Below are 19,877 nucleotides of genomic sequence, written 5' to 3' on the forward strand. Positions count from 1 at the left end.
TGTGCTCAGCATGAGCTCTTCACTTCGCCAACAGACCTCTGTTTCCTAGTGGATGTCTCTGCCAGGTGTGTGTTCCTTGCTTCGTCATAGAATCATAGAATGGCTTGGGTTGCAAGGGACCTTTAAAGATTATCTAGTCCGACCCCCCTGCAATGAGCAGGGACATATTCCACTAGATCAGGTTGTCCAGAGCCCCATCAATCTGACCTTGAATGTTTCCAGGGATGGGGCATCTACCACGTCTTTGGGCAACCTGTGCCAGTGTTTCACTACCCTCATTGTAAAAAATTTTCTTCCTTATATCTAGCCTAAATCTTCCCTTTTTAGTTTAAAACCATAGCCCCTTGTCCTATAGCAGCAGGCCCTGCTAAAAAGTCTGCACCAATCTTTCTTACAAGCCCTGTCTAAGTACTGAAAGGTCTCCCCACAGCTTTTTCCTCTCCAGGCTGAACAGCCCCAGCTCTCTCAGCGTTTCCTCACAGCAGAGGGGTTCCAGCCCCCTGATCACCTCCGTGGCCTCTTCTGGCCCTGCTCCAACAAGTCCACGTCTGTCCTGTGCTGAGGGCTCCAGAGCTGGATGCAGGACTCCTGGGGGGGTCTCAGCAGAGCAGAGGGGCAGAATCTGCTCCGTCACCCTGCTGGCCACGCTGCTGGGGATGCAGCCCAGGGTAGTTTGCCTTCTGGGCTGTGAGCGCACATTGCTGGGTCATGTCCAGCTTTTCATCCCTCAGCACCCCCAAGCCCTTCTTGGCAAGGCTGCTCTCCATCCCTTCATCCCTCAGCCTGTATTGGTACTGCGGGTTGCCCCAACCCAGCTGCAGGACCCTGCACTTGGCCTTGTTGAACCTCATGAGGTTCACATGGGCCCACTTATTGAGCTTGTCCAGGTCCCTCTGGATGGCATCCTGTCCCTCAGGTGTGTTGACTGCACCACTCAGCTTGGTGTCATCTGCACACTTGCTGAGGGTGCACTTGATCCTGCTATGTCATTGATGAAGTACTGGTCCCAGTATGGACCCCTGAGGGATAGGTCCCTGGTCCCAGGGAGTGCGAGCGACCAGGAGCATGGGCGACCAGAGCTGGCAAACAGAGGCGGCGCAGCAGCCGAGGAGCAGCGCAGCAGTTTGCGCGGTAACTCGCGCAGGCAGGGTGAGCAGGGAAGGCGACAGGCAGGGTGCAGCCGCCCCTCCTGGCATCTCAAGTAGTGGGCATCGCCTATCCAGGAGATATTCTAGCCGGGGTTACCACCCGTGGTAAAGCTCTTGCTAGAAGGAGTGTGGAGACCCAGACGGAGGCCCCACGCAAGAGCGCAGGTGTCCAGGTCTCTGGCTGCAGGGAGTGCCTGAGCCTGGCGCTCGTACCGGAGGACAGCAGAGACAACGGCTGTGTTCGGTGCGAGCAGGTGAATGATCTGCTTAGCCTGGTGGCAGAGCTGAAGGAGGAAGTGGAGAGGTTGAGGAGCATCCGGGAGTGTGAGAGGGAGATTGACTGGTGGAGCCGCACCCTGCCCTCCCTGAGGCAGAGGCAGCAGGAGACGGCTCCACGAGAAGCAGAGAACCCCCTACCCTCTTGCCACCGAGCAGAAAGAGGGGGCCTAAGAGATGGGGGAGGAATGGAAACGGATCCCTGCTCAGGGGGGCAAGAGAATCCCCTCCCGGCCTCCCTCACCTGCCCAGTTGCCCTTAAGCAACAGATACGGGGCTCTGGAATGTGAGGGACCGGCCACAGAGGAAGTGGGTGAAGGTGAAGCTCCATCCAGGGGGAGTCAGTCAGCCCCACGTATTACGACTGCCTCAGCTAAGAAAAAAAGGAGGGTAATTGTCATAGGTGATTCCCTTCTGAGGGGAACAGAGGGCCCAATATGCCCATAGGTGATTCCCTTCTGAGGGGAACAGATGGACCCATCCCACAGGGAAGTCTGCTGCCTCCCTGAGGCCCGGGTTAGGGATGTTGCGAAGAAGCTCCCTGGTCTGGTGCGGCCTTCTGATTACTACCCCCTCTTGGTAATGCAGGTTGGCGGGGACGAGATAGCAGAGAGAAGTCCCAAGGCCATCAAAAGGGACTTCAGGGCACTGGGGCGACTGGTTGAGGGATCATGGGCGCAGGTGGTGTTTTCCTCCATCCCATCAGTGGCAGGGAACAGCACTGAAAGTGGCAGGAAATCTCACCTGGTTAACAGGTGGCTCAGGGACTGGTGCCATCGGTGGAATTTTGGCTTCTTTGATCATGGGGAGGTGTACACAGCACCGGGCTTGCTGGTGACAGGTGCATCGCAGCTATCTCAAAGGGGAAAAAGGATTCTTGGCCACGAGCTGGCAGGGCTCAATGAGAGGGCTTTAAACTAGGTTCGAAGGGGGAAGGTCCCAGCTCACTAGGGATGAGCCTAGGCTTGGCGTGCCAGGGTCAGGGGTGAGATTGACAGCCCAGCTCAAGTGTGTCTATACCAACGCACGTAGCATGGCAATAAACAAGAGGAGCTGGAAGCCATTATACAGCAGGACGGCTACGACTTGGTCGCCATCACAGAAACGTAGTGGGACAACTCGCATGACTGGCATGCTGTCATGGATGGCTACAGACTCTTTAGGAAAGACAGGCCAACAAGGAGAGGTGGTGGAGTTGCTTTATATGTGAGGGAGCAACTGGAATGCATTGAGCTTGGCCTGGGGGCAAATGAGGAACGAATTGAGAGCTTGTGGGTTAGAATTAAGGGACAGGCTTATAAGGGTGACATTACGGTGGGTGTGTACTACAGGCCACCTGACCAGGAGGAGGAAATTGATGAGGCCTTCTACAGGCAGCTGCAAGCAGCCTCACAGTCACAGGCCCTGGTTCTCATGGGGGACTTCAACCACCCTGACATCAGCTGGGAAGACCATACAGCTAGGCAGGCGCAATCCAGGAGGTTCCTACAGAGCATCGATGATAACTTTCTGATGCAAGTGGTGGAGGAACCAACAAGGAAAGGTGCTCTGCTGGACCTTGTGTTAACAAACACGGAGGAACTGGTGGAGGATGTGAAGGTCGGAGGTAGACTCGGCTGTAGTGACCATGAAATGGTCGAGTTAAGGATCCTGCGTGGAGGAAGCAGGGCGATAAGCAGGATCAAAACCTTGGACCTCAGGAGGGCTAACTTTGGCCTCTTCAAGGAGCTACTGGGAGGAATCCCATGGGCCAGGGCTCTCGAAGGCAGGGGGGTCCAAGAGTGCTGGTCGCTCTTCAAACGTCACTTCCTCCATGCTCAGGAGCAGTGCATCCTCCTGAGAAAGAAACCGAGCAAAGGAAGCAGGAGACCTGCATGGTTAAACAAGGAGCTTCTAGCGGAGATCAGGTGGAAGAGAAAGGTCCATGGAATGTGGAAAGAGGGGCAGGCCACTTGGGAAGAGTACAGGAATGTGGTCAGAGCGTGCAGGGATGCGACGAGGAAGGCCAAAGCCCACCTGGAATTGAAGCTGGCAGGGGATGTCAAAAACAACAAGAAGGGCTTCTTCAACTACATCAGCAGCAAAAGGAAGGCTAGGGACAATGTGGGGCCACTGCTGAATGAGGCGGGTGTCCTGGTGACGGAGGATGCGGAGAAGGCAGAGCTACTGAATGCCTTCTTTGCTTCAGTCTTCAGTGCTAAGACTGGCCCTCAGGAATCCCAGGCCCCGGAGGTAAGAGAAGAAGCCTACAAAGAGGATGACTTTCCCTTGGTCGAGGAGGACTGTGTGAGGGATCGCTTAAGCGATCTGGACGTCCACAAATCCATGGGCCCCGATGGAATGCACCCACGAGTGCTGAGGGAGCTGGCGGATGTCATTGCTGAGCCACTCTCCATCATCTTTGAGAGGTCCTGGAGGACAGGAGAGGTGCCCGAGGACTGGAGAAAAGCCAATGTCACTCCAATCTTCAAAAAGGGCAAGAAGGAGGACCCAGGGAACTACAGGCCGGTCAGCCTCACCTTCATCCCGGGAAAGGTGATGGAGCAGCTCATTCTACAGGTCATCATCCAGCAAGTGGAGGAAAAGAAGGTTATCAGGAGTAGTCAGCATGGATTCACCAAGGGGAAATTATGCCTGACCATTCTGATAGCTTTCTACGATGGCATGACTGGTTGGGTAGACGAACGGAGAGCCGTGGATGTTGTCTACCTAGACTTCAGCAAGGCTTTCGACACAGTCTCCCATAATATCCTCCTAGGGAAGCTCAGGAAGTATGGGCTGGATGAATGGTCGGTGGGGTGGATTGAGAACTGGCTAAATGGCAGAACTCAGAGAGCTGTCATCAGCGGCACTGAGTCTAGTTGGAGGCCTGTAACTAGTGGTGTCCCCCAGGGGTCAGTACTGGGCACAGCCTTGTTCAAGTTCTTCATCAATGACCTGGATGAAGAGTTAGAGTGTACCCTCAGCAAGTTTGCTGATGACACCAAACTGGGAGGAGTGGTAGATACACCAGAAGGCTGTGCTGCCATTCAGCGTGACCTGGACAGGCTGGAGAGTTGGGCAGAGAGGAACCTGATGAAGTTCAACAAGGGCAAGTGCAGGGTCCTGCACCTGGGGAGGAACAACCCCATGCATCAGTACAGGCTTGGGGTTGACCTGCTGGAGAGCAGCTCTGTGGAGAGGGACCTGGGTGTCCTGGTGGATGACAGGTTAACCATGAGCCAGCAGCGTGCCCTGGCTGCCAAGAAAGCCGATGGGATCCTGGGATGCATCAAGAAGAGTGTGGCCAGCAGGACGAGGGAAGTTCTCCTTCCCCTCTACACTGCCCTAGTGAGGCCTCATCTAGAGTACTGTGTGCAGTTCTGGGCTCCCCAGTTCAAGAAAGATGAAGAGCTACTGGAGAGAGTCCAGCGGAGGGCTACAAGGATGGTGAGGGGATTGGAACATCTCTGCTACGAGGAGAGGCTGAGGGAGCTGAGCTTGTTCAGCCTGAAGAAGAGAAGGCTGCGAGGGGACCTAATACATACTTGCAAATATCTGAAAGGTGGGTGTCAGGAGGATGGGGCCAAGCTCTTTTCAGTGGTGCCCAGCGACAGGACAAGGGGCAATGGGCACAAACTGAAGCACAGGACGTTCCGTCTGAACATGAGGAAGAACTTCTTCCCTCTGCACTGGCACAGGCTGCCCAGGGAGGTTGTGGAATCTCCTTCTCTGGAGATACTCAAGACCCGCCTGGACAAGGTCCTCTACAGCCTACTGTAGGTGACCCTGCTTCGGCAGGAGGGTTGGACTGGATGACCCACAGAGGTCCCTTCCAACCCCTACCATTCTGTGGTTCTATGATTCTATACCACTCGTCACCTGTCTCCATATGGACATCGAGCCATTGACCACTGCCCTGTGGATGCAACCATCCAATCAATTCCTCATCCACTGAATAGTCCACCCATCAAATCCATATCTCTCCAATTTAGAGAGAAAGATGTTGTGGGGGATCGTGTCAACGGCCTTACAGAAGTCCAGATGGACGACATCTGTAGCTCTTCCCTTGTCCACTGATGCAGTCACTCTATCATAGAAGGCCACTAGGTTGGTCAGCGCTGCTTTTGTAACCGCAGCACTGCCGTCTCCTGCCAGCAAAGGAACAAAGGGATGTGTCTAAGACTGAATCCCTGATGTTCCCTTTGGTGTGCAGTACCATTGCACACACTACCAGCCACCACAGATTAAGGCCATGTAGGAAGATTTCTGCATATATGTGCATCTCTGGCACTCCGCTTCATTTATCACTGATGTGATGTGACGATTTCTGAATATATGCTACTATTTTTAGTCATTTACTTCCTTTGTGAAAGGCAGTATGCAGGAAGCCACGCAGTCTGTGTTGTACCAGTTCTTTTCAGAGGAATACTTTTTTTCGCCCTGAGATGATTTCATGCTAGATATTTTCCCTGTAAAGATTAGTATGTGAACCATTGTTGTTTGTCATAATCCTGGGTTATTACAGACCTGTTATCCCACTTGAAATCTGGGGCTAGAGGCCAGCAGAAAAAAATCCATGTGACTAATTTTTATATATAGTAGTTTCATGTTCCAGTTTTCTTAGATCACTGAGGTGATGAACTGTTAAACTGTAACTGTTCAAATTCAGAAATTATTCTCTGAAAGTAAGCATAGAGGCCCTTGGAAAAAATAGTAAAAATGATAAAAAGTTCTAAAAATATTAGTGGTGTGGTCAGCCTTGCTGTTGAAAACTACTGGGAGTGTGGGCTGTTTCTTCTTCCAGTGCACCCATCTGCTTTGTCATAGTGGAATAAAAAAAAAAAGGCATACATTTTCTTAACCATCAGTGGAATTATCTGGTCCTTTTTATTTCTGTTTTCTAAGTGTCTTTACTGCATGTCCATAAAGATGGAGCCGGGAGCTGTGAAATCACTGAGGTGTGAGTCTGAACTGAGCTCTGGGTAGTGAAACCGTCAGAGAAAATCAGGTGCTGCACCTGGCTCTGCAAATGAGAAACCCCTTGAAATCAAGGGCAGCTCCTAGCAGCAAGTTAAGGCCGTGATTCTTTACCAGCATCATTGGACTTTTGACTTTTGGCAGCACTGAAGTGAAAGAAGTTTTTAAGCTTGGTACCCTGGCAGAGTTCTTTGTAAATAGTTTATCTATCATCTCAGTTATTTTAAGATGTTTTAAAAAGACAATAAGGCTGTTTGGGTTTGGTTTTTTTATCACTCTTATCCTGTTAAATATTTAAGTTTATTATGAAGCAAGAGTAATATCCACAGTATCTGGTTGCAGTAAGTCATGGGAATTTGTACAGTTTCTGAGGCCAGAAGTATGAATTTGATTAATGTGAATATTCTTTTCCCTTATGAAGGCTTGCTGATTTTAGTTAGTACCCGCAGAGACGTGGAGCTTCATCTTTGTGCATTGATATGCAGCATTTAGATGGGATTGGGTGTGCACACGCTTAGATGAAAAACACAAGACACAAGAGTAAACCAGGTGAATTCTTTTTCTATTGTAACTATTTGGTGCTTTTTGTAAGTGTTAAAAAAAATTACAAAAAATCTTCAGGTGGGAGAATGACTTTCAAGTTAGCGTCCCTTCTGCTTGTTTATTTTTAGGAAGTTTAAAAAGTTGGGATAAAATCTTGGTTACTGAGAACATTCTCACAGCTTCAGTAGGGCCATGATTGTACCCCATCCCCCTGAAAGAAGTGGAAAATGTGAAATGCCTACGGATGTTTATTCACTGAGCTGCATTCACTCAATGATATGTGCTTGGTTTTAAAGCATAATTGCCGCTGTGAGTCTGGTTAATAAAAAATAAAATTAAAATACTTTTTTCAGTTTGTGTTCTTTCTTTCTCCTGCCCTGGTTTCTAGAGACATGGGAAGGCAAAGGTTGGTGCCAAGAGCACCGAGTGGTGGGGGGATTTGCTGTGTGCTGGGGGATGCGCCTGGCAATTTGTGTTAGGGCAGGAGCAATGCTGTGAGCAGCCCGGGCTGTGCTGCTTGGCTGGGCTGTCCACAGCCCTGTGCCGTGGTCCACGAGCCGCAGCTTGAGGACCATGGCACAGCACCATGCTGCAGACCAAGTGCGTGGTGCTGCCTCTGCTGTCGCTGTTGCTGGAGGCTGTTGTTCGCAGGAGTGATACAAATGTACCTGAAGTGCCTGTTTTCCCCAAACTTCTGGTGCTGCTTAGTTGTGCTTGTGGATGTGCTTATATTCCTGAGTAAGGCCATTTCAATTTCTGCTGCTTTTAGTGGCTAGTGAGGCTCTTCACTGGATGCTGTATGAAATGTCTGCTGCTGGCTTACTGGAAAAAAAATAAAGCCTGCCTCAATACCCTAAGGAGATCTCACTTGTGCCATGAAGGATGAGCAGCAGTGACAGCGTGTGCTAAGCCACCTCCTCAACAGGAGCACCCTTTGCTCGGGGACAGCCCTGGCAGTGAAATGTCTCCTGCTCATCCCGCTGGTGTGGCTGTTCACTCCTCTCTGGGTCTGGGACTTTTCCTGCTCTCAGCCCTTCAGACCTTCTGATGCCCGGGGAGAACCTCAGGTTAGATGGCGTCGGACGCAGGAGCATCTGGAAGCCGCTTCAGAGACAGGGAGAGGAAAGAGCCCTCCGGTCCCTGCGCTCCAATGTCATCATTCAGTCTCTTCAGCAGATAGGACAGGACATACTGCAGTACTGAATCGGAAATGCTGTTCTTCCCTGAGAATACTTAGGGTAGTACTAATTTTTAGTATTATTGTCTCCGTGTCTCTTTCTTCTCCAAATGGTTAACTGGTATCTAGTTTTCTGTTCCTTTGGTTATTTTGGGGTTGCAAAATAGACAGGACTGAATAAGACTGAGCCATATTTGTAGAAGACTTAATCTTTCAATCAGTTTGGTCTGACTTAAACCAAAACAGCAGTAACAAATCCAGCAATCCTATTAAAGATGACCTACATATTGGGAATAAAATTGGGCCTGTACCTTCTTTTGCTTCTAATTTACTGTCGAGAAATCTGTGAATGTTTTCCTTGAAGTCCATTCATTCCTACTGCTGCTAAAAACCGCATTCCTGCCTGGCCTGGGTGGCATCCTCGTGGATGCAGAGCAATGAGTGGGACAGCACCTCGAGCCAAGAGGGTAGTGAAAGCTGAGCCAGTGTGATGTGGCGGGGATTTAGGCCTTGGCTGTAATTAAAAGGTTTGTCTGTAGAGCTTTAGAACAGTGGTTCCAGCAAAACCCTGCGAGGAGATGGGGATTATACCAGGAAAATAGCTCTTTTGTTGGTGTAGCTTCCGTCAGTTCTCCAGCTGGAGCAAATAAAACTGCTGCTTCTCTCGGTCTGTTGCTCAGTGTAGCTGTGTTGGTTTGTTGTTTTTTGGTTTTTTTTTTTTACCTTTTTACTTATTCTGAAATTATATTGTTATTCTGGAAAATGTTTCAAGAATAAATCTGAAAAATTACATAGCAGATTGCTTTATACATTTCTCAAAATCCATACAACAGATTGCTGGGTATTTGTGAGTGACTAAGGGATTTCAGTGTTTAACTGACATCTTAGAGGATAAAATGCTTACTTAAAAATCTAAAACCTTGTACAGTCCTAAAATGTAGTTAAAAACCAAATGTTTAGCCTCTGAGATGACTCATTTATAGTGGAAGAAAGATATTGGCATTTCTAGTATTTCTAGAAAATACTGCTGGAAAACAACCATAGGGAGGAAAAAAGCCCTTATTGCAATAAATTTGGGCAGGAAGGAAAAGAAAGTTAAAAGCCCGGTTAAAGATTAAACGCGCTGCAGAACAGTGAGTGCAGGAAAATGAGACATGGCTAAAATGCATTTGATTGTTTCTATAAATACAGGTATGTAGGAATGAAAACTGACTCATTGTTCAGATGAATTTACTGAACAGTTTTAAAAGTCTGCAGGAATAATAAATGATGTAGCCTTTCAGTCATCTACAGAGAGAAGATGCAGTTCATGAACATAATGATGGCTCCAGTGTCACTGCTAATTATTCCAGTAAAAGCAATAGGGAATGTGCACAGGGCTTTTCCTGAGAATGCAGTCAAATAGTGTGCCTACTGTTTCATGTGCAGAATTCAACAAAATAATCTTACTGTGTGTTTAAATGCATTCATTTTCCTGAGAATCTTCTCCAAAAATGATTTTCACCAGTCTGTCTTTTTTAGAGTACAATGAGGGTGTACTTTGTTAAATTCAAATTGCCGTGCTTGAGTGGCAGTATTTGCGGAGAGCAGCATTTGCCCCCGTGCAGGGTACAGAGGAGGGTGGTAGAAGGCTTTTCCTCCCCAGTACTCATACCTTTAGAAAGAGGAGATTTCAGCCAGACTATGTGTGTGTGCTGGTGAATCTGCTACAGCTCGACCTAAGGAGCATTTTGCAAACAGATGGAGAGGAAGAGAGACAGGGCCAGGAGCAGGGCACTCTTGTGAGCTCCTCATAGCCCCAGGTTACCTCCCCTGGGCTCCTCTTGTTCTATAGACATCTTTAAGGTGGATTAAAGCTGTCCCGGCTTTATCTCCCGCTCCGCTCTTCCTCTGCAGCTCTGGATCCAGGGCTGCTTCCAGCCCCAGTTGTGCTCTTGTTGATCAGCTGATGGGTTTGTGTTTGAATTACTGGACTGGCTGGTGCAGAGCACTCTCTTCTTTTAGTTTAGCTTCCTTGGATGTAGCTGCTTAGGAGTAAAGTGACGAGACTCGAGTGTCTGGGTTTATAGGGCTAGGACAGGGCTTGTTTTGAAGCTAGTGAGCTAGGTTTACTGTCCTATGCCATTGTGAGTGTGGTGGCACTGCACATTAGACTCACCGTGGAGAGGGGGTATGTGATTAACAGAGCAAATATTTTCTGAGCCTAACGGATTTTTCCACAAGTTTGTGTCAAGTGTTATAAAACCAGCTCAGTTTCTGAATCCAGAAATGTGGATTGTGGATCATTATCATGTATGGGTATGCGTTAGTGGTTTGTGCACAAAAACTCTCGTGACCACGTACAGCACAAGAACTAGGATTGCTGAAGTATACTCAGAGATTTGAATGTATTGTTCGCTTTCCAGGCACCCCATTTAATTTAAATATTTAATGAAAGCAACTGTGACTACAGCTCTTGTGAAGAGTAATGTGTGATACCAATCACTACAGTGGACCTAAATTGAATGTTTCACGTTTTACTTTTCTTTGCTGCGCATGCTGGTGTCCAGTGCAGGGAATGACTAAAGCTCCCAGATCAAAAGTGACATTTTACAGAAACACTAACCTGAAATTAGGTAGCTTTCTGTTGTGTTTGCATTGTGAAATGAGTGTATCTGTAAAATTCTGCCCAATGTTCTGTGCAGGAGTCCACACTACTATGTGCACAGCTGCCACTTTGTTGTTGCTAATGAGAGTTAGCAGCAATGATCCCTTCCCTCCCTTCTTTGCCAAGTGGAGCTAGCCAAGGTTTTTCTTGCTAGGTATAAATTTGTTAAATTCTGCTGCAAATCTCCTCCTCTGCCTGTTTCCCTCCTCCTTCTGTTGGCTCCTGCATACCACAGAGCTGTTCCTGAGTTTGCTGCTGGGGCAGGTCACTGTCTCTGGATGCAGAGGCTGCTCTCAGCTGCCTGGAGTTGTGGAGAAGTTTTCCGCCAGGCTTGCACGTTTCTGCAAACGTGAATTATAGGTGAAGCTTTCTAAAACTGCACAAATAGACGAATTGGTCTGAAGGTTTCTGACATATGTATTTGTAAATATATGACCACAGAAGTGGAATTTGTCTTCTCAGACATCAAATTGACAAGAATCAAAATTCAGCCTTGCATGAGGAAGAAACATAACTCATGTTGGACCATAGTTCATATATTAATTATGCATTAAAGACAGCTAATACTTTCTCATAGAAAATAGTCTCTGCAGCTTGATTAAATGCTATTGTTCTAATTACAGTACTTAATTCCTATTGTGTGATTTATATTCGCTCAATTTTTCTTGTTTTGTGAGGAGAGGAGAAGTCACGTAGGGCAAACACATTTTACATTTATTCTTCATCCGTGCTTCCTTCTCTGCTTTTTCCCTATCCAGAAGTTTATAGAGTTTGAAGATGCACTGGAGCAGGAGAAGAAAGAACTACAAATCCAAGTGGAACACCTTGAATTTCAGACTCGACAGCTGGAGTTGAAGACCAAAAACTATGCAGATCAGAGTAAGCAAAGCTGTGCACCAGACGTGATTACACACTTTGCCTTCCACACATATATACTTCTACTCTGAAAATATTTTTCATACTTTTTGTTTGTTTTAATGTAATTTACACAAAGCCTGAAATGTCTGGCTTATACCCTTACTTTGGTATAAAATTCTGAACCTTCTAAAGGATGGGATGTATCCACACTAATTTAGTAGAGGCTTCGTTGCTTCTCTTCTGTGGGACGTGCTTGGTCTCTCCAGATGCAACATTTGGGCCATTGGTGAAGCTTTGGAACCTGGTTTCCAGTTTCTCTTTGTCCCTGAATGCAGCTTCCATTTTTTTCTCATGTAAACTATGACATTTATTTGTTTGCTTGTTTATTTTAAAAAATACTTCCCTAACATGTGCAGCTGTGTTTTGTTGGGTGAGGTTGCCCTCAAAATTAATTGATGTTTAGTCCAGTACTCTGGCTCCTCACATAGCTGGATCCCATGCCAAACAATTTAAATTGTTGTCAAACTAGGACACTGAAGGGGCACCAGGCTACTGCTGAAGAACTCTGCCTCTATGATCTTATTGTCTATCTGGTCTGCTTATTTTGGGAGCACGCAGGTACCTGTGAAGTGAGTTTGTAGTGAATACCAGGTTTCACAATGTGCATTATTCTGTTCCTGTTTGCTTTGCTCAGTAAGTATAAATTACTTTCTGACAAAATGTGCTTTGAGACTTCTAGTTTCTTTAGAGAGCCTGATATGTGTTAGCTGATGGTTGGAATCTTCTCTTGGTAGTTTCACGACTAGAGGAACGTGAATCAGAAATGAAGAAAGAGTATAATGCTCTGCATCAGCGTCACACAGAGGTAGGATGTCGTCTCATTATTTCTAAATAAATAAGCTCTTAGCCTATATTTAAAGTCATATCAAAGAATTCAGCTTTACAATACTAGTGGTAACTAGAGCTTCTGAGCTTTGGGAACATGAGAAATATCTGAATGGAGGGTGTAAAGAGGATAGAGTCAGGATCTTTTCAGTGGTGCCCAGTGACGAGACCGGAGGCAGCTGGCACAAACTGGAACACAAAAGGCTCCCTCTGAAAAAGAGTGAGAACTTCGTTACTGTGAGGATGACGAGCAGTGGCACAAGTTGCCTAGAGATGTGGTGGAGTCTCCATGCCTGGAGATAATCTTAAGCCACCTGGACATGGTCCTGGTCAACCTACTCTAGGTGGCCCTGTGTGAGCAGGGACATTGGACCTGATGGACCCCAGGAGGTTCTGTCCAGCTTCAGCTGCTCTGTGATTCTGTGAACAGTGTCACACTACCTCATCTCCCACTGCCAGTGAGCCTCCAGGAGACATCTTATGTTATTTTTGGATATGCTCTTTCGTGGCTCTTCTGTTATGAGATTATGGTTGAGTCACTTCTGACACGATTTGTTGTCAGATTTTCTTTCAGATTAGTCCATTCACTTACATTATCATCTTAGAAGACAATCAAAGACGAGGAAATGTGTGAAAAAAGAGAGAGAATTGGAAACGGGTGCTGGAGGAGATCAAACAAAACCAGAAATGGAGTCTTTTCTTCTGCTCTGTTTGGCTCATGGATTTTTCTCTACTCACAGATGATCCAGACCTATGTGGAACACATCGAGCGATCCAAGATGCAGCAGGTTGGGGGAAATAATCAAACTGAGGGGAGTCTACCTGGGAGAAGGTAGGGCCATAACCTCTCCGTGTAGCGTATGCCATCCGGGAACTTACAAACTGAGTGCGTGTATTTGAGAGAGAGAAACCAGAAGCGGGAGCTTTCACTTTGGATAAGAATTGTAGTTGAAGCTTTTTTTTAATGATTGTGGGTGAGTTGTAGGTATGTTTTCTAAGGCTTGATGACAAGGAGCTTTATGTGTTCTGTTACAAAGCTTAGGCTTTGTCATGCTGCTGTTTATGGGGGGCTTCTGGAAAAACACGTTTGTGTTCTCAGGTAGTATGTAAAAGGTTTATCTATAAAATGGGTGGAGGTGTCATAGTATTTATGTTTGTGTGTGTCTTTGTATGTGTGACAGCCAGCAAAACCATAGCAATTAAATGCATTAGCCATTATAGCATTCTTTTTTCCCTGTTCCTTTGAAGTCAGTCACCTAACAGATCTACTTAGGCCCAAGAAATTTATTTTCCTGCCTCCCCGCCCCCCCTGTTTTCAGAGCACCGAGCCACTAAGAACCAGCCTTTGCTTAAGGAAGGCAGTGGTAGGAAAGAAGTTCAGTTTATGGAAGAGCTGGTCTTCTGTAGTCATACAACAAAATTTAAAGCACTGAAGTTGTAGTTATGTTGATTTCAGTACAGATATATCTGGTTTTACCTAGTATGTGAAGGAAGCAAATGCTTTCTCTCTGGTGATACTATGCACTGGTAACATTCCCATGGGGTGAGAAGTGATGTTCCATAAATACTGGTTAGAAAAGTAATAGGTCACATAATTTATAATCTACTCCAATTAAACTTAATCTATTAAATCACTCAACCATAAAAAAGATGTTTTCTGTGCCAATTTTTATGCATGGCAAATTACTATTTGTGTTAATCATCTCATTAGCATCTCATCAGACAGTGACACTGTCTAACCTCGGAAGTTTTAAACTAAAACAGTGTTTTCAAGGGCAACAATACTGACCGAGTAATACGCTGCAGGAGATTAAATCTTCTTTTAACTTTTTCATTTCTTCTGGCCTTGAGCAATATTAAAAAGTTTTGCACACATGCTGACCAGAAGACATGGGAGCTGTTGGTCTGAAAAATAGACAGAGACAGTGTCAGCTGCACAGGAATACTTGAAGAGAGTGCCTGCTAGGTGTGTCCTCCCTTGTCTCTTACAAAATACGTCTGACTGATCTTGGTTAATATCTGTGAACTTCGGTTGGTTAATATCACTGAACTTCACTCAAAACCCAAATCTTTGGGAAGCATTAGGTTAAGAAAAGGAGTGGGGAAGGCATGTCAGACTATACACAAAGGGCAGCATGGGTAAAGACATGGAGATGAAAACACTGGGAAAACAGATAAACAGAAAGTCGTGAATGTTTTTGAAGTATCATCTGGTAGGGATGATGAAACGTAAAAGAAAAGCATTGAGCAAAATTTGGTGATGAAGAAAGAGCAAAATTATTTGAAATTAAGAATAAAGAAATATATTAAGAATAAAGGAAGAATAAGTGAGGCTATTTTAGTGACTTGTGTTTAGTTCTGTAACACTTAAATACCAGAATGTCAGTTGGTTTTGGAGTAATGTAATAGAAAGGAAATGTCAGCTCTTGGCACAGGACACGTAAATACCCTCTGTCTGCTGTGGCTCCCTGTTGCTGCATTGGACTGCCCTGGAAAAGACTGAATTCAAATTGCCAAAGTTTTGACTGTGCATTGTAAGAATGAAAAGGGAGAGAAAAAGAGACCCAACCCCACCTTGTCAATGAAAGAGTCTTGATGGATGGAAGGGGGTGGTAACAAAAGACATGAATGTTTAGAAACTTTGGTAACTAGCCTGGGACTCCTACCAGATTTCCTGCAGCCTTAGAGTCATACAGTATCCCGAGCAGGAGGGGACCCACGAGGATCATTGAGTCCAGCTCCCAACCCCACACAGGACAGTCTAAAGGTTAAACCATATATCTAAGAGCATTGTCCAAATGCTTCTTGAACACCGACAGGCTTGGAGGTGTGACCACTTCCCTGGGGAGCTTGTTCCAGTGCTTGACCACCCTCCCAGTGAAGAATTTTTTCCAGTGCTGTCTGTTTGCTCTTTCGTTACCTCCCATAGCAATTAAAGATACCCCTGTAGCCTTGGCTACAAGAATAACTTGCAGCTGGAAGATACTGGTATCTCAGCGAAAGATACTTTATTTATTCTGAATCTGTTGATAACAGTTTTATGCTCTCATTTGTAAGGCTACCAAAACCTTACATAAAGGAATGAAAGACACAGTTATACATGAGTTAAGGTGGACTATTTACCCTTCCTCTTCTGACAGCTGAATAGTCCTTTCAGAAAAGAGTATCTTACAGTATTTCTTCTAGAGAAGAGTAACTAAAGGCTGTTGTAGTTGTTGAGTGGGCTGTACAGTGAGTTACCTCTGTGCTGTATTTTCTGTAAAGCGGTAAATTAGTCTCACAACAGAGAGTGGTTTAGGAGAATAAAAATAATTACAGAATACAGTGTTTGGGGTCTGGCTAAAATTGAATTCTCTAAAATAAAAAAAAATATTGGGGAAAAAAAAATGAAAAGATAGATGGCAGCCTTCCTAGGCAAAAAAGACGGATATGAGGGATGTAGAAAGCAAGAGAAGACATGGTGTAAAAAGAACCAGTAGTTTGTAGGTGTTGTTCTATTCATAAAATCTCCTCTATCAGACTATTTTTCTTCCTTCTCCCCCCCTTGCAGTCTGTAAGTCCATGGTGAGCTCCCAGAATATGGTCTGATCCTAGTGTTACAGCTGAAATGGCATAAGTGCATTAGACTTGTTTCCCTTGCCACTTACCCTTCTGTAAATAGAACTATGTTTGTGGAAGTACTTACACAGTAAAATATAAAAGTACCGTAGGCAAAAGCAGTCTTAGGGCCTCTCTCTTCTAAAGGGTCATTCATATATGCACTTGCCAAATTTGAGTTGGACTGTATGGTAGAAATTGATATTAATGAGATTTTCCTTTCTTAACTTTCAAATAAGATAGTACTAATTGTGGCTTTATGTTACCATTCTGTGGAAGAGATGGACAGTGGAAAGTGTTACTGGTTATATCTGCAAGACGGCCATTCTCTGGGATGAAGGGCAAAATTTTCGTCAAGAATTGCCTCTTCATATTAGAGAAATTAGTCTTTTACCCTTTGAAATGTGGCATATTGCCAGTCTCCTTGGAGAGAAAAAAAGAGAAACACTGTATCTGTGAGAGCCCCTGGTGGGGCTGTGATCTGAGTTCGTAGGAACCACCAGTGGGAAATGGGATTTTTTCCTTCATCTCAAGCTTTGCACTGTCGGCGTGTGTGTAGCTCTGTGTTTGTATCTGCTTGTGCACCAGCACTTGGATGAGAAGTGTGTTTTTGTCTCACTGCACAGCTGGGAGGGGGTGAGCACCAGCGTTTGTGTGTCTCCGTGCACTGGTGTGCACTGGGGAGGACACGGGCAGAATTTCTCATGGCCTGTCACACAAATTTGAGTGCATTTATTTATTTTCATCTGTGGATGTGCTTGGGTGTGTTAGACTGTATAGGGGTGCGTATTTGCATAAGGCCGTAAGTAGACTGAGTGTATTTGCCTGTCACTTGGGAGAAGTTTGTGCAAGAAGTCGGGGAGGGGGCGGGGGCAATGTATCTACGGTCATCCAAGAGGGGTAATGGGTACAGTGCACACTTCCACTTGGTGTGGACTGCAGTGCATGCGTACACCGTGTCTGTTGTAGGGCTGCACATTTGCATGACCTTTGCTCTCTAATGGTTGTTTTCTTGTCTCGCTTTTTGTGCGATTGCTGCTCTGTTTTGGCTGCTATGTTTGTCACTGCAGTCATCGCCAGTCATGGAGGAAAAGGTAAATCCTATTGTTGCCTCTTAACTTTGTTAATTCTCATTTTGGAGGTTGCTGTTGAGTAACCACAGAGTGATGCTGGGAATGTCCTGCACTGGCATGGTTGCCCTCTGTGTCTGCTGTGTTAGACTTACTTGTTCGGGTGGGGCAGAGGCAGCCACCAAGCTGCTGGGCTATATCACGTCAGGAATAACCTCGTGTGCTCTAATGCAGAAGATGCAGAAGTTCAGTCACAAAAGAGGATCAGTCCTCTGTGATTGGACGTTCACATTTCATGTCCCAGAATGTTTTAAAAAGTCATCTTTTCTCCCTTACTTTACTATAGAGTACAAGGCATGCATATTTTCTGAGTGAAGCAGAAAACGCATGTCACTATTAGTAGCTATCCAAAGGCACTTCTGACTTTGTGCTGGGCAGTGAATTCTGCACCTGGAGCTTGCAAGGAGACCAGTTCTCATCTTTAAATGCTGGCGAACAACTTGTGGGTTTGTTATGTTTTATAAGCTTTAGGATGTTACTTGTAGAGCATCCTGATCCCAGGTTTTGGCTACTGCAAACCTTTATTGAGGAGTTTGCTGTTTACCTTCTAACTCAAAGTGGCACTAACCAAGTGTCAAGAGTCACCCTGTACTGGAAAGAATTGAGCGAATGAAAGTTACTCCAGCACTCAGAATTTAGTCCAACCCTGAGGATACTCTAAATTTCTTGAAGGCTGGTAGTCAGCTTCAGGACTGCAAAGCTGAAGTTAGCTCTTCTGTGCTGTTTGCTCTTTTCCCTTCTCTGGGAGGTTCAGAAGAGACTGGAAGGTGTTTCCAACGAAACTCAGTAAGGAAGTTTCCTAACAAGCTACGTTAAATTCCTTTCCTGAAGTTCCTGCAGCTTCCGATTCTACAGAGACTTTGTACCTCTGTTGTCTGTGTAGCAGGGACTGTGAAGTTCATACATTCCCTATACACTCAGTGGGGTGCTCTGTCTCCTTGCATGTTGAATGTTTTTGTATATGAGCATAGAAGTAAGCTGTGGATTCCCAAAAGAAATCTGATAGAGATTACCTAAAGAGGAGGTATAATTTAATGTCTGTCTCAGCATACATTTGGGATGGCTCATATTTCTCAGTGCTGCCAGTCAGTCATCCCAGGGCATCCCAGCATAGTCACAAAAGTGTTTATCTTCTAGCATGTTTTTAGGTATTGTGACTGCACCTCTTGTTTTGCAAGAAAATTTTGTCCAGCTGTGTACACCTGTGAAGCATGACTCCCTTGAGACCATCATTCTAACCTGAAGATATGAAACGAATGACTAAGGCAGCTCAAAAGACGGCCTAATTTCTCCCCCCCCCCAAAAAAAAGAATGATTCTTTTAAAGTCGACTCTTTGAGACCCTTGAGTTATTTCTTGAACTGTAAAATGAGGAACTTTCTTTGTGGCTTAAAGTTCTGATTTCTAGTTTTGAATCTCTTCATAATCTCATATAAATAACTGACTGTACTTTTTGTGGCTTTTAGATAAGTACAGTGCCAGGGGTGAAGATTTCGTATTAGGGGAAAAATTTCGCTAGTATGTTATTTGAAAACCTGAAACATGGCTGTTAGAAACTTTCAGGGTCTTTGAATGATAACGGTAGGATAAAGGAGGAAAATGCAGTAAGACAGACAGGCATAAATACAGGCTGGGCAGAGAATGGATTGGGAGCAGCCCTGAGGAGAAGGACTTGGGGGTGCTGGTTGACGAGAAGCTCAAACACGACCCGGCAATGTGCACTGGCAGCCCAGAAAGCCAACTGTACCCTGGGCTGCATCCCCCCAGCAGCGTGGGCAGCAGGGCGAGGGAGGGGATTCTGCCCCTCTGCTCCGCTCTGTTGAGACCCCATCAGGAGTCCTGCATCCAGCTCTGGAGCCCCCAGCATAGGACAGACCTGGACCTGTTGGAGCAGGGCCAGAGGAGGCCACAGCAATAATCCGAGGGCTGGAACCCCTCTGCTGTGAGGACAGGCTGAGAGAGTTGGGGCTGTTCAGCCTGAAGAAGAGAAGGCTCTGAGGAGACCTTACTGTGGCCTTTCAGTACTTAATGTGGGCTTATAAGAAAGATGGAGACAGGCTTTTTAGCAGGGCCAGTTGCTATAGGACAAGGGGTAATGGTTTTAAACTAAAAGAGGGGAGATTTAGGCTAGGTATAAGGAAGAAATTTTTTACGATGAGGGTAGTGAAACACTGGCACAGGTTGCCCAGAGACATGGTAGATGCCCCATCCCTGGAAACATTTAAGGCCAGGTTGGACGTGGCTCTGGACAACCTGATCTAGTGGAATATGTCCCTGCTCATTGCAGGGGGGTTGGACTAGATGGCCTTGAAAGATCCCTTCCAATGCAAACCATTCCATGATTCTATGAAATGTACGTTGGTTTCATGACCTATTAGGAGCAGGTGTAAATGGCAGGATAGAGGTCATAAATGGGAATTCAGGCAAACAGCAGTGGAATGTTTTCTATAAACCTTCAGCAATTGTTGATATTTAAAAGTAACAAGCACCAAGACACCTTTTGAGTGGAAAGGCTACAAGGAAACTGGCAATCCCTATCATACATGCATCTGGTTTTGAATCTGTTCAAAGATGATTGCATCTTCTTTATAAAAGAAAGTAAGGTTAACCAGGTTGTGTCAATGATCTCTGTTCCTCTAAAATACAGTTACATGCTGC

General features: G+C 45.8%; 1 protein-coding gene across 31 annotated transcripts in view; it reads left to right on the forward strand.

Moving 5' to 3' along the window:
• MAPK8IP3 (mitogen-activated protein kinase 8 interacting protein 3) overlaps positions 1-19,877 on the forward strand; it is an 84,256-nt gene that overhangs the window by 18,381 nt on the left and 45,998 nt on the right. For 18 of the 31 annotated variants that reach the window (XM_075436921.1, XM_075436933.1, XM_075436923.1 and 15 more), the window contains exons 2-5: positions 11,509-11,629; positions 12,403-12,473; positions 13,234-13,325; positions 17,161-17,184. In XM_075436921.1, coding sequence (XP_075293036.1) covers positions 11,509-11,629; positions 12,403-12,473; positions 13,234-13,325; positions 17,161-17,184 — 308 coding nt within the window. The remainder of the gene's footprint in view (positions 1-11,508; positions 11,630-12,402; positions 12,474-13,233; positions 13,326-17,160; positions 17,185-19,877) is intronic. The other 13 variants (XM_075436928.1, XM_075436934.1, XM_075436940.1 and 10 more) reach the window with 1 other exon arrangement.

Source organism: Opisthocomus hoazin, chromosome 15 (assembly GCF_030867145.1).
Source record: "Opisthocomus hoazin isolate bOpiHoa1 chromosome 15, bOpiHoa1.hap1, whole genome shotgun sequence".
NCBI lineage: Eukaryota > Metazoa > Chordata > Aves > Opisthocomiformes > Opisthocomidae > Opisthocomus > Opisthocomus hoazin.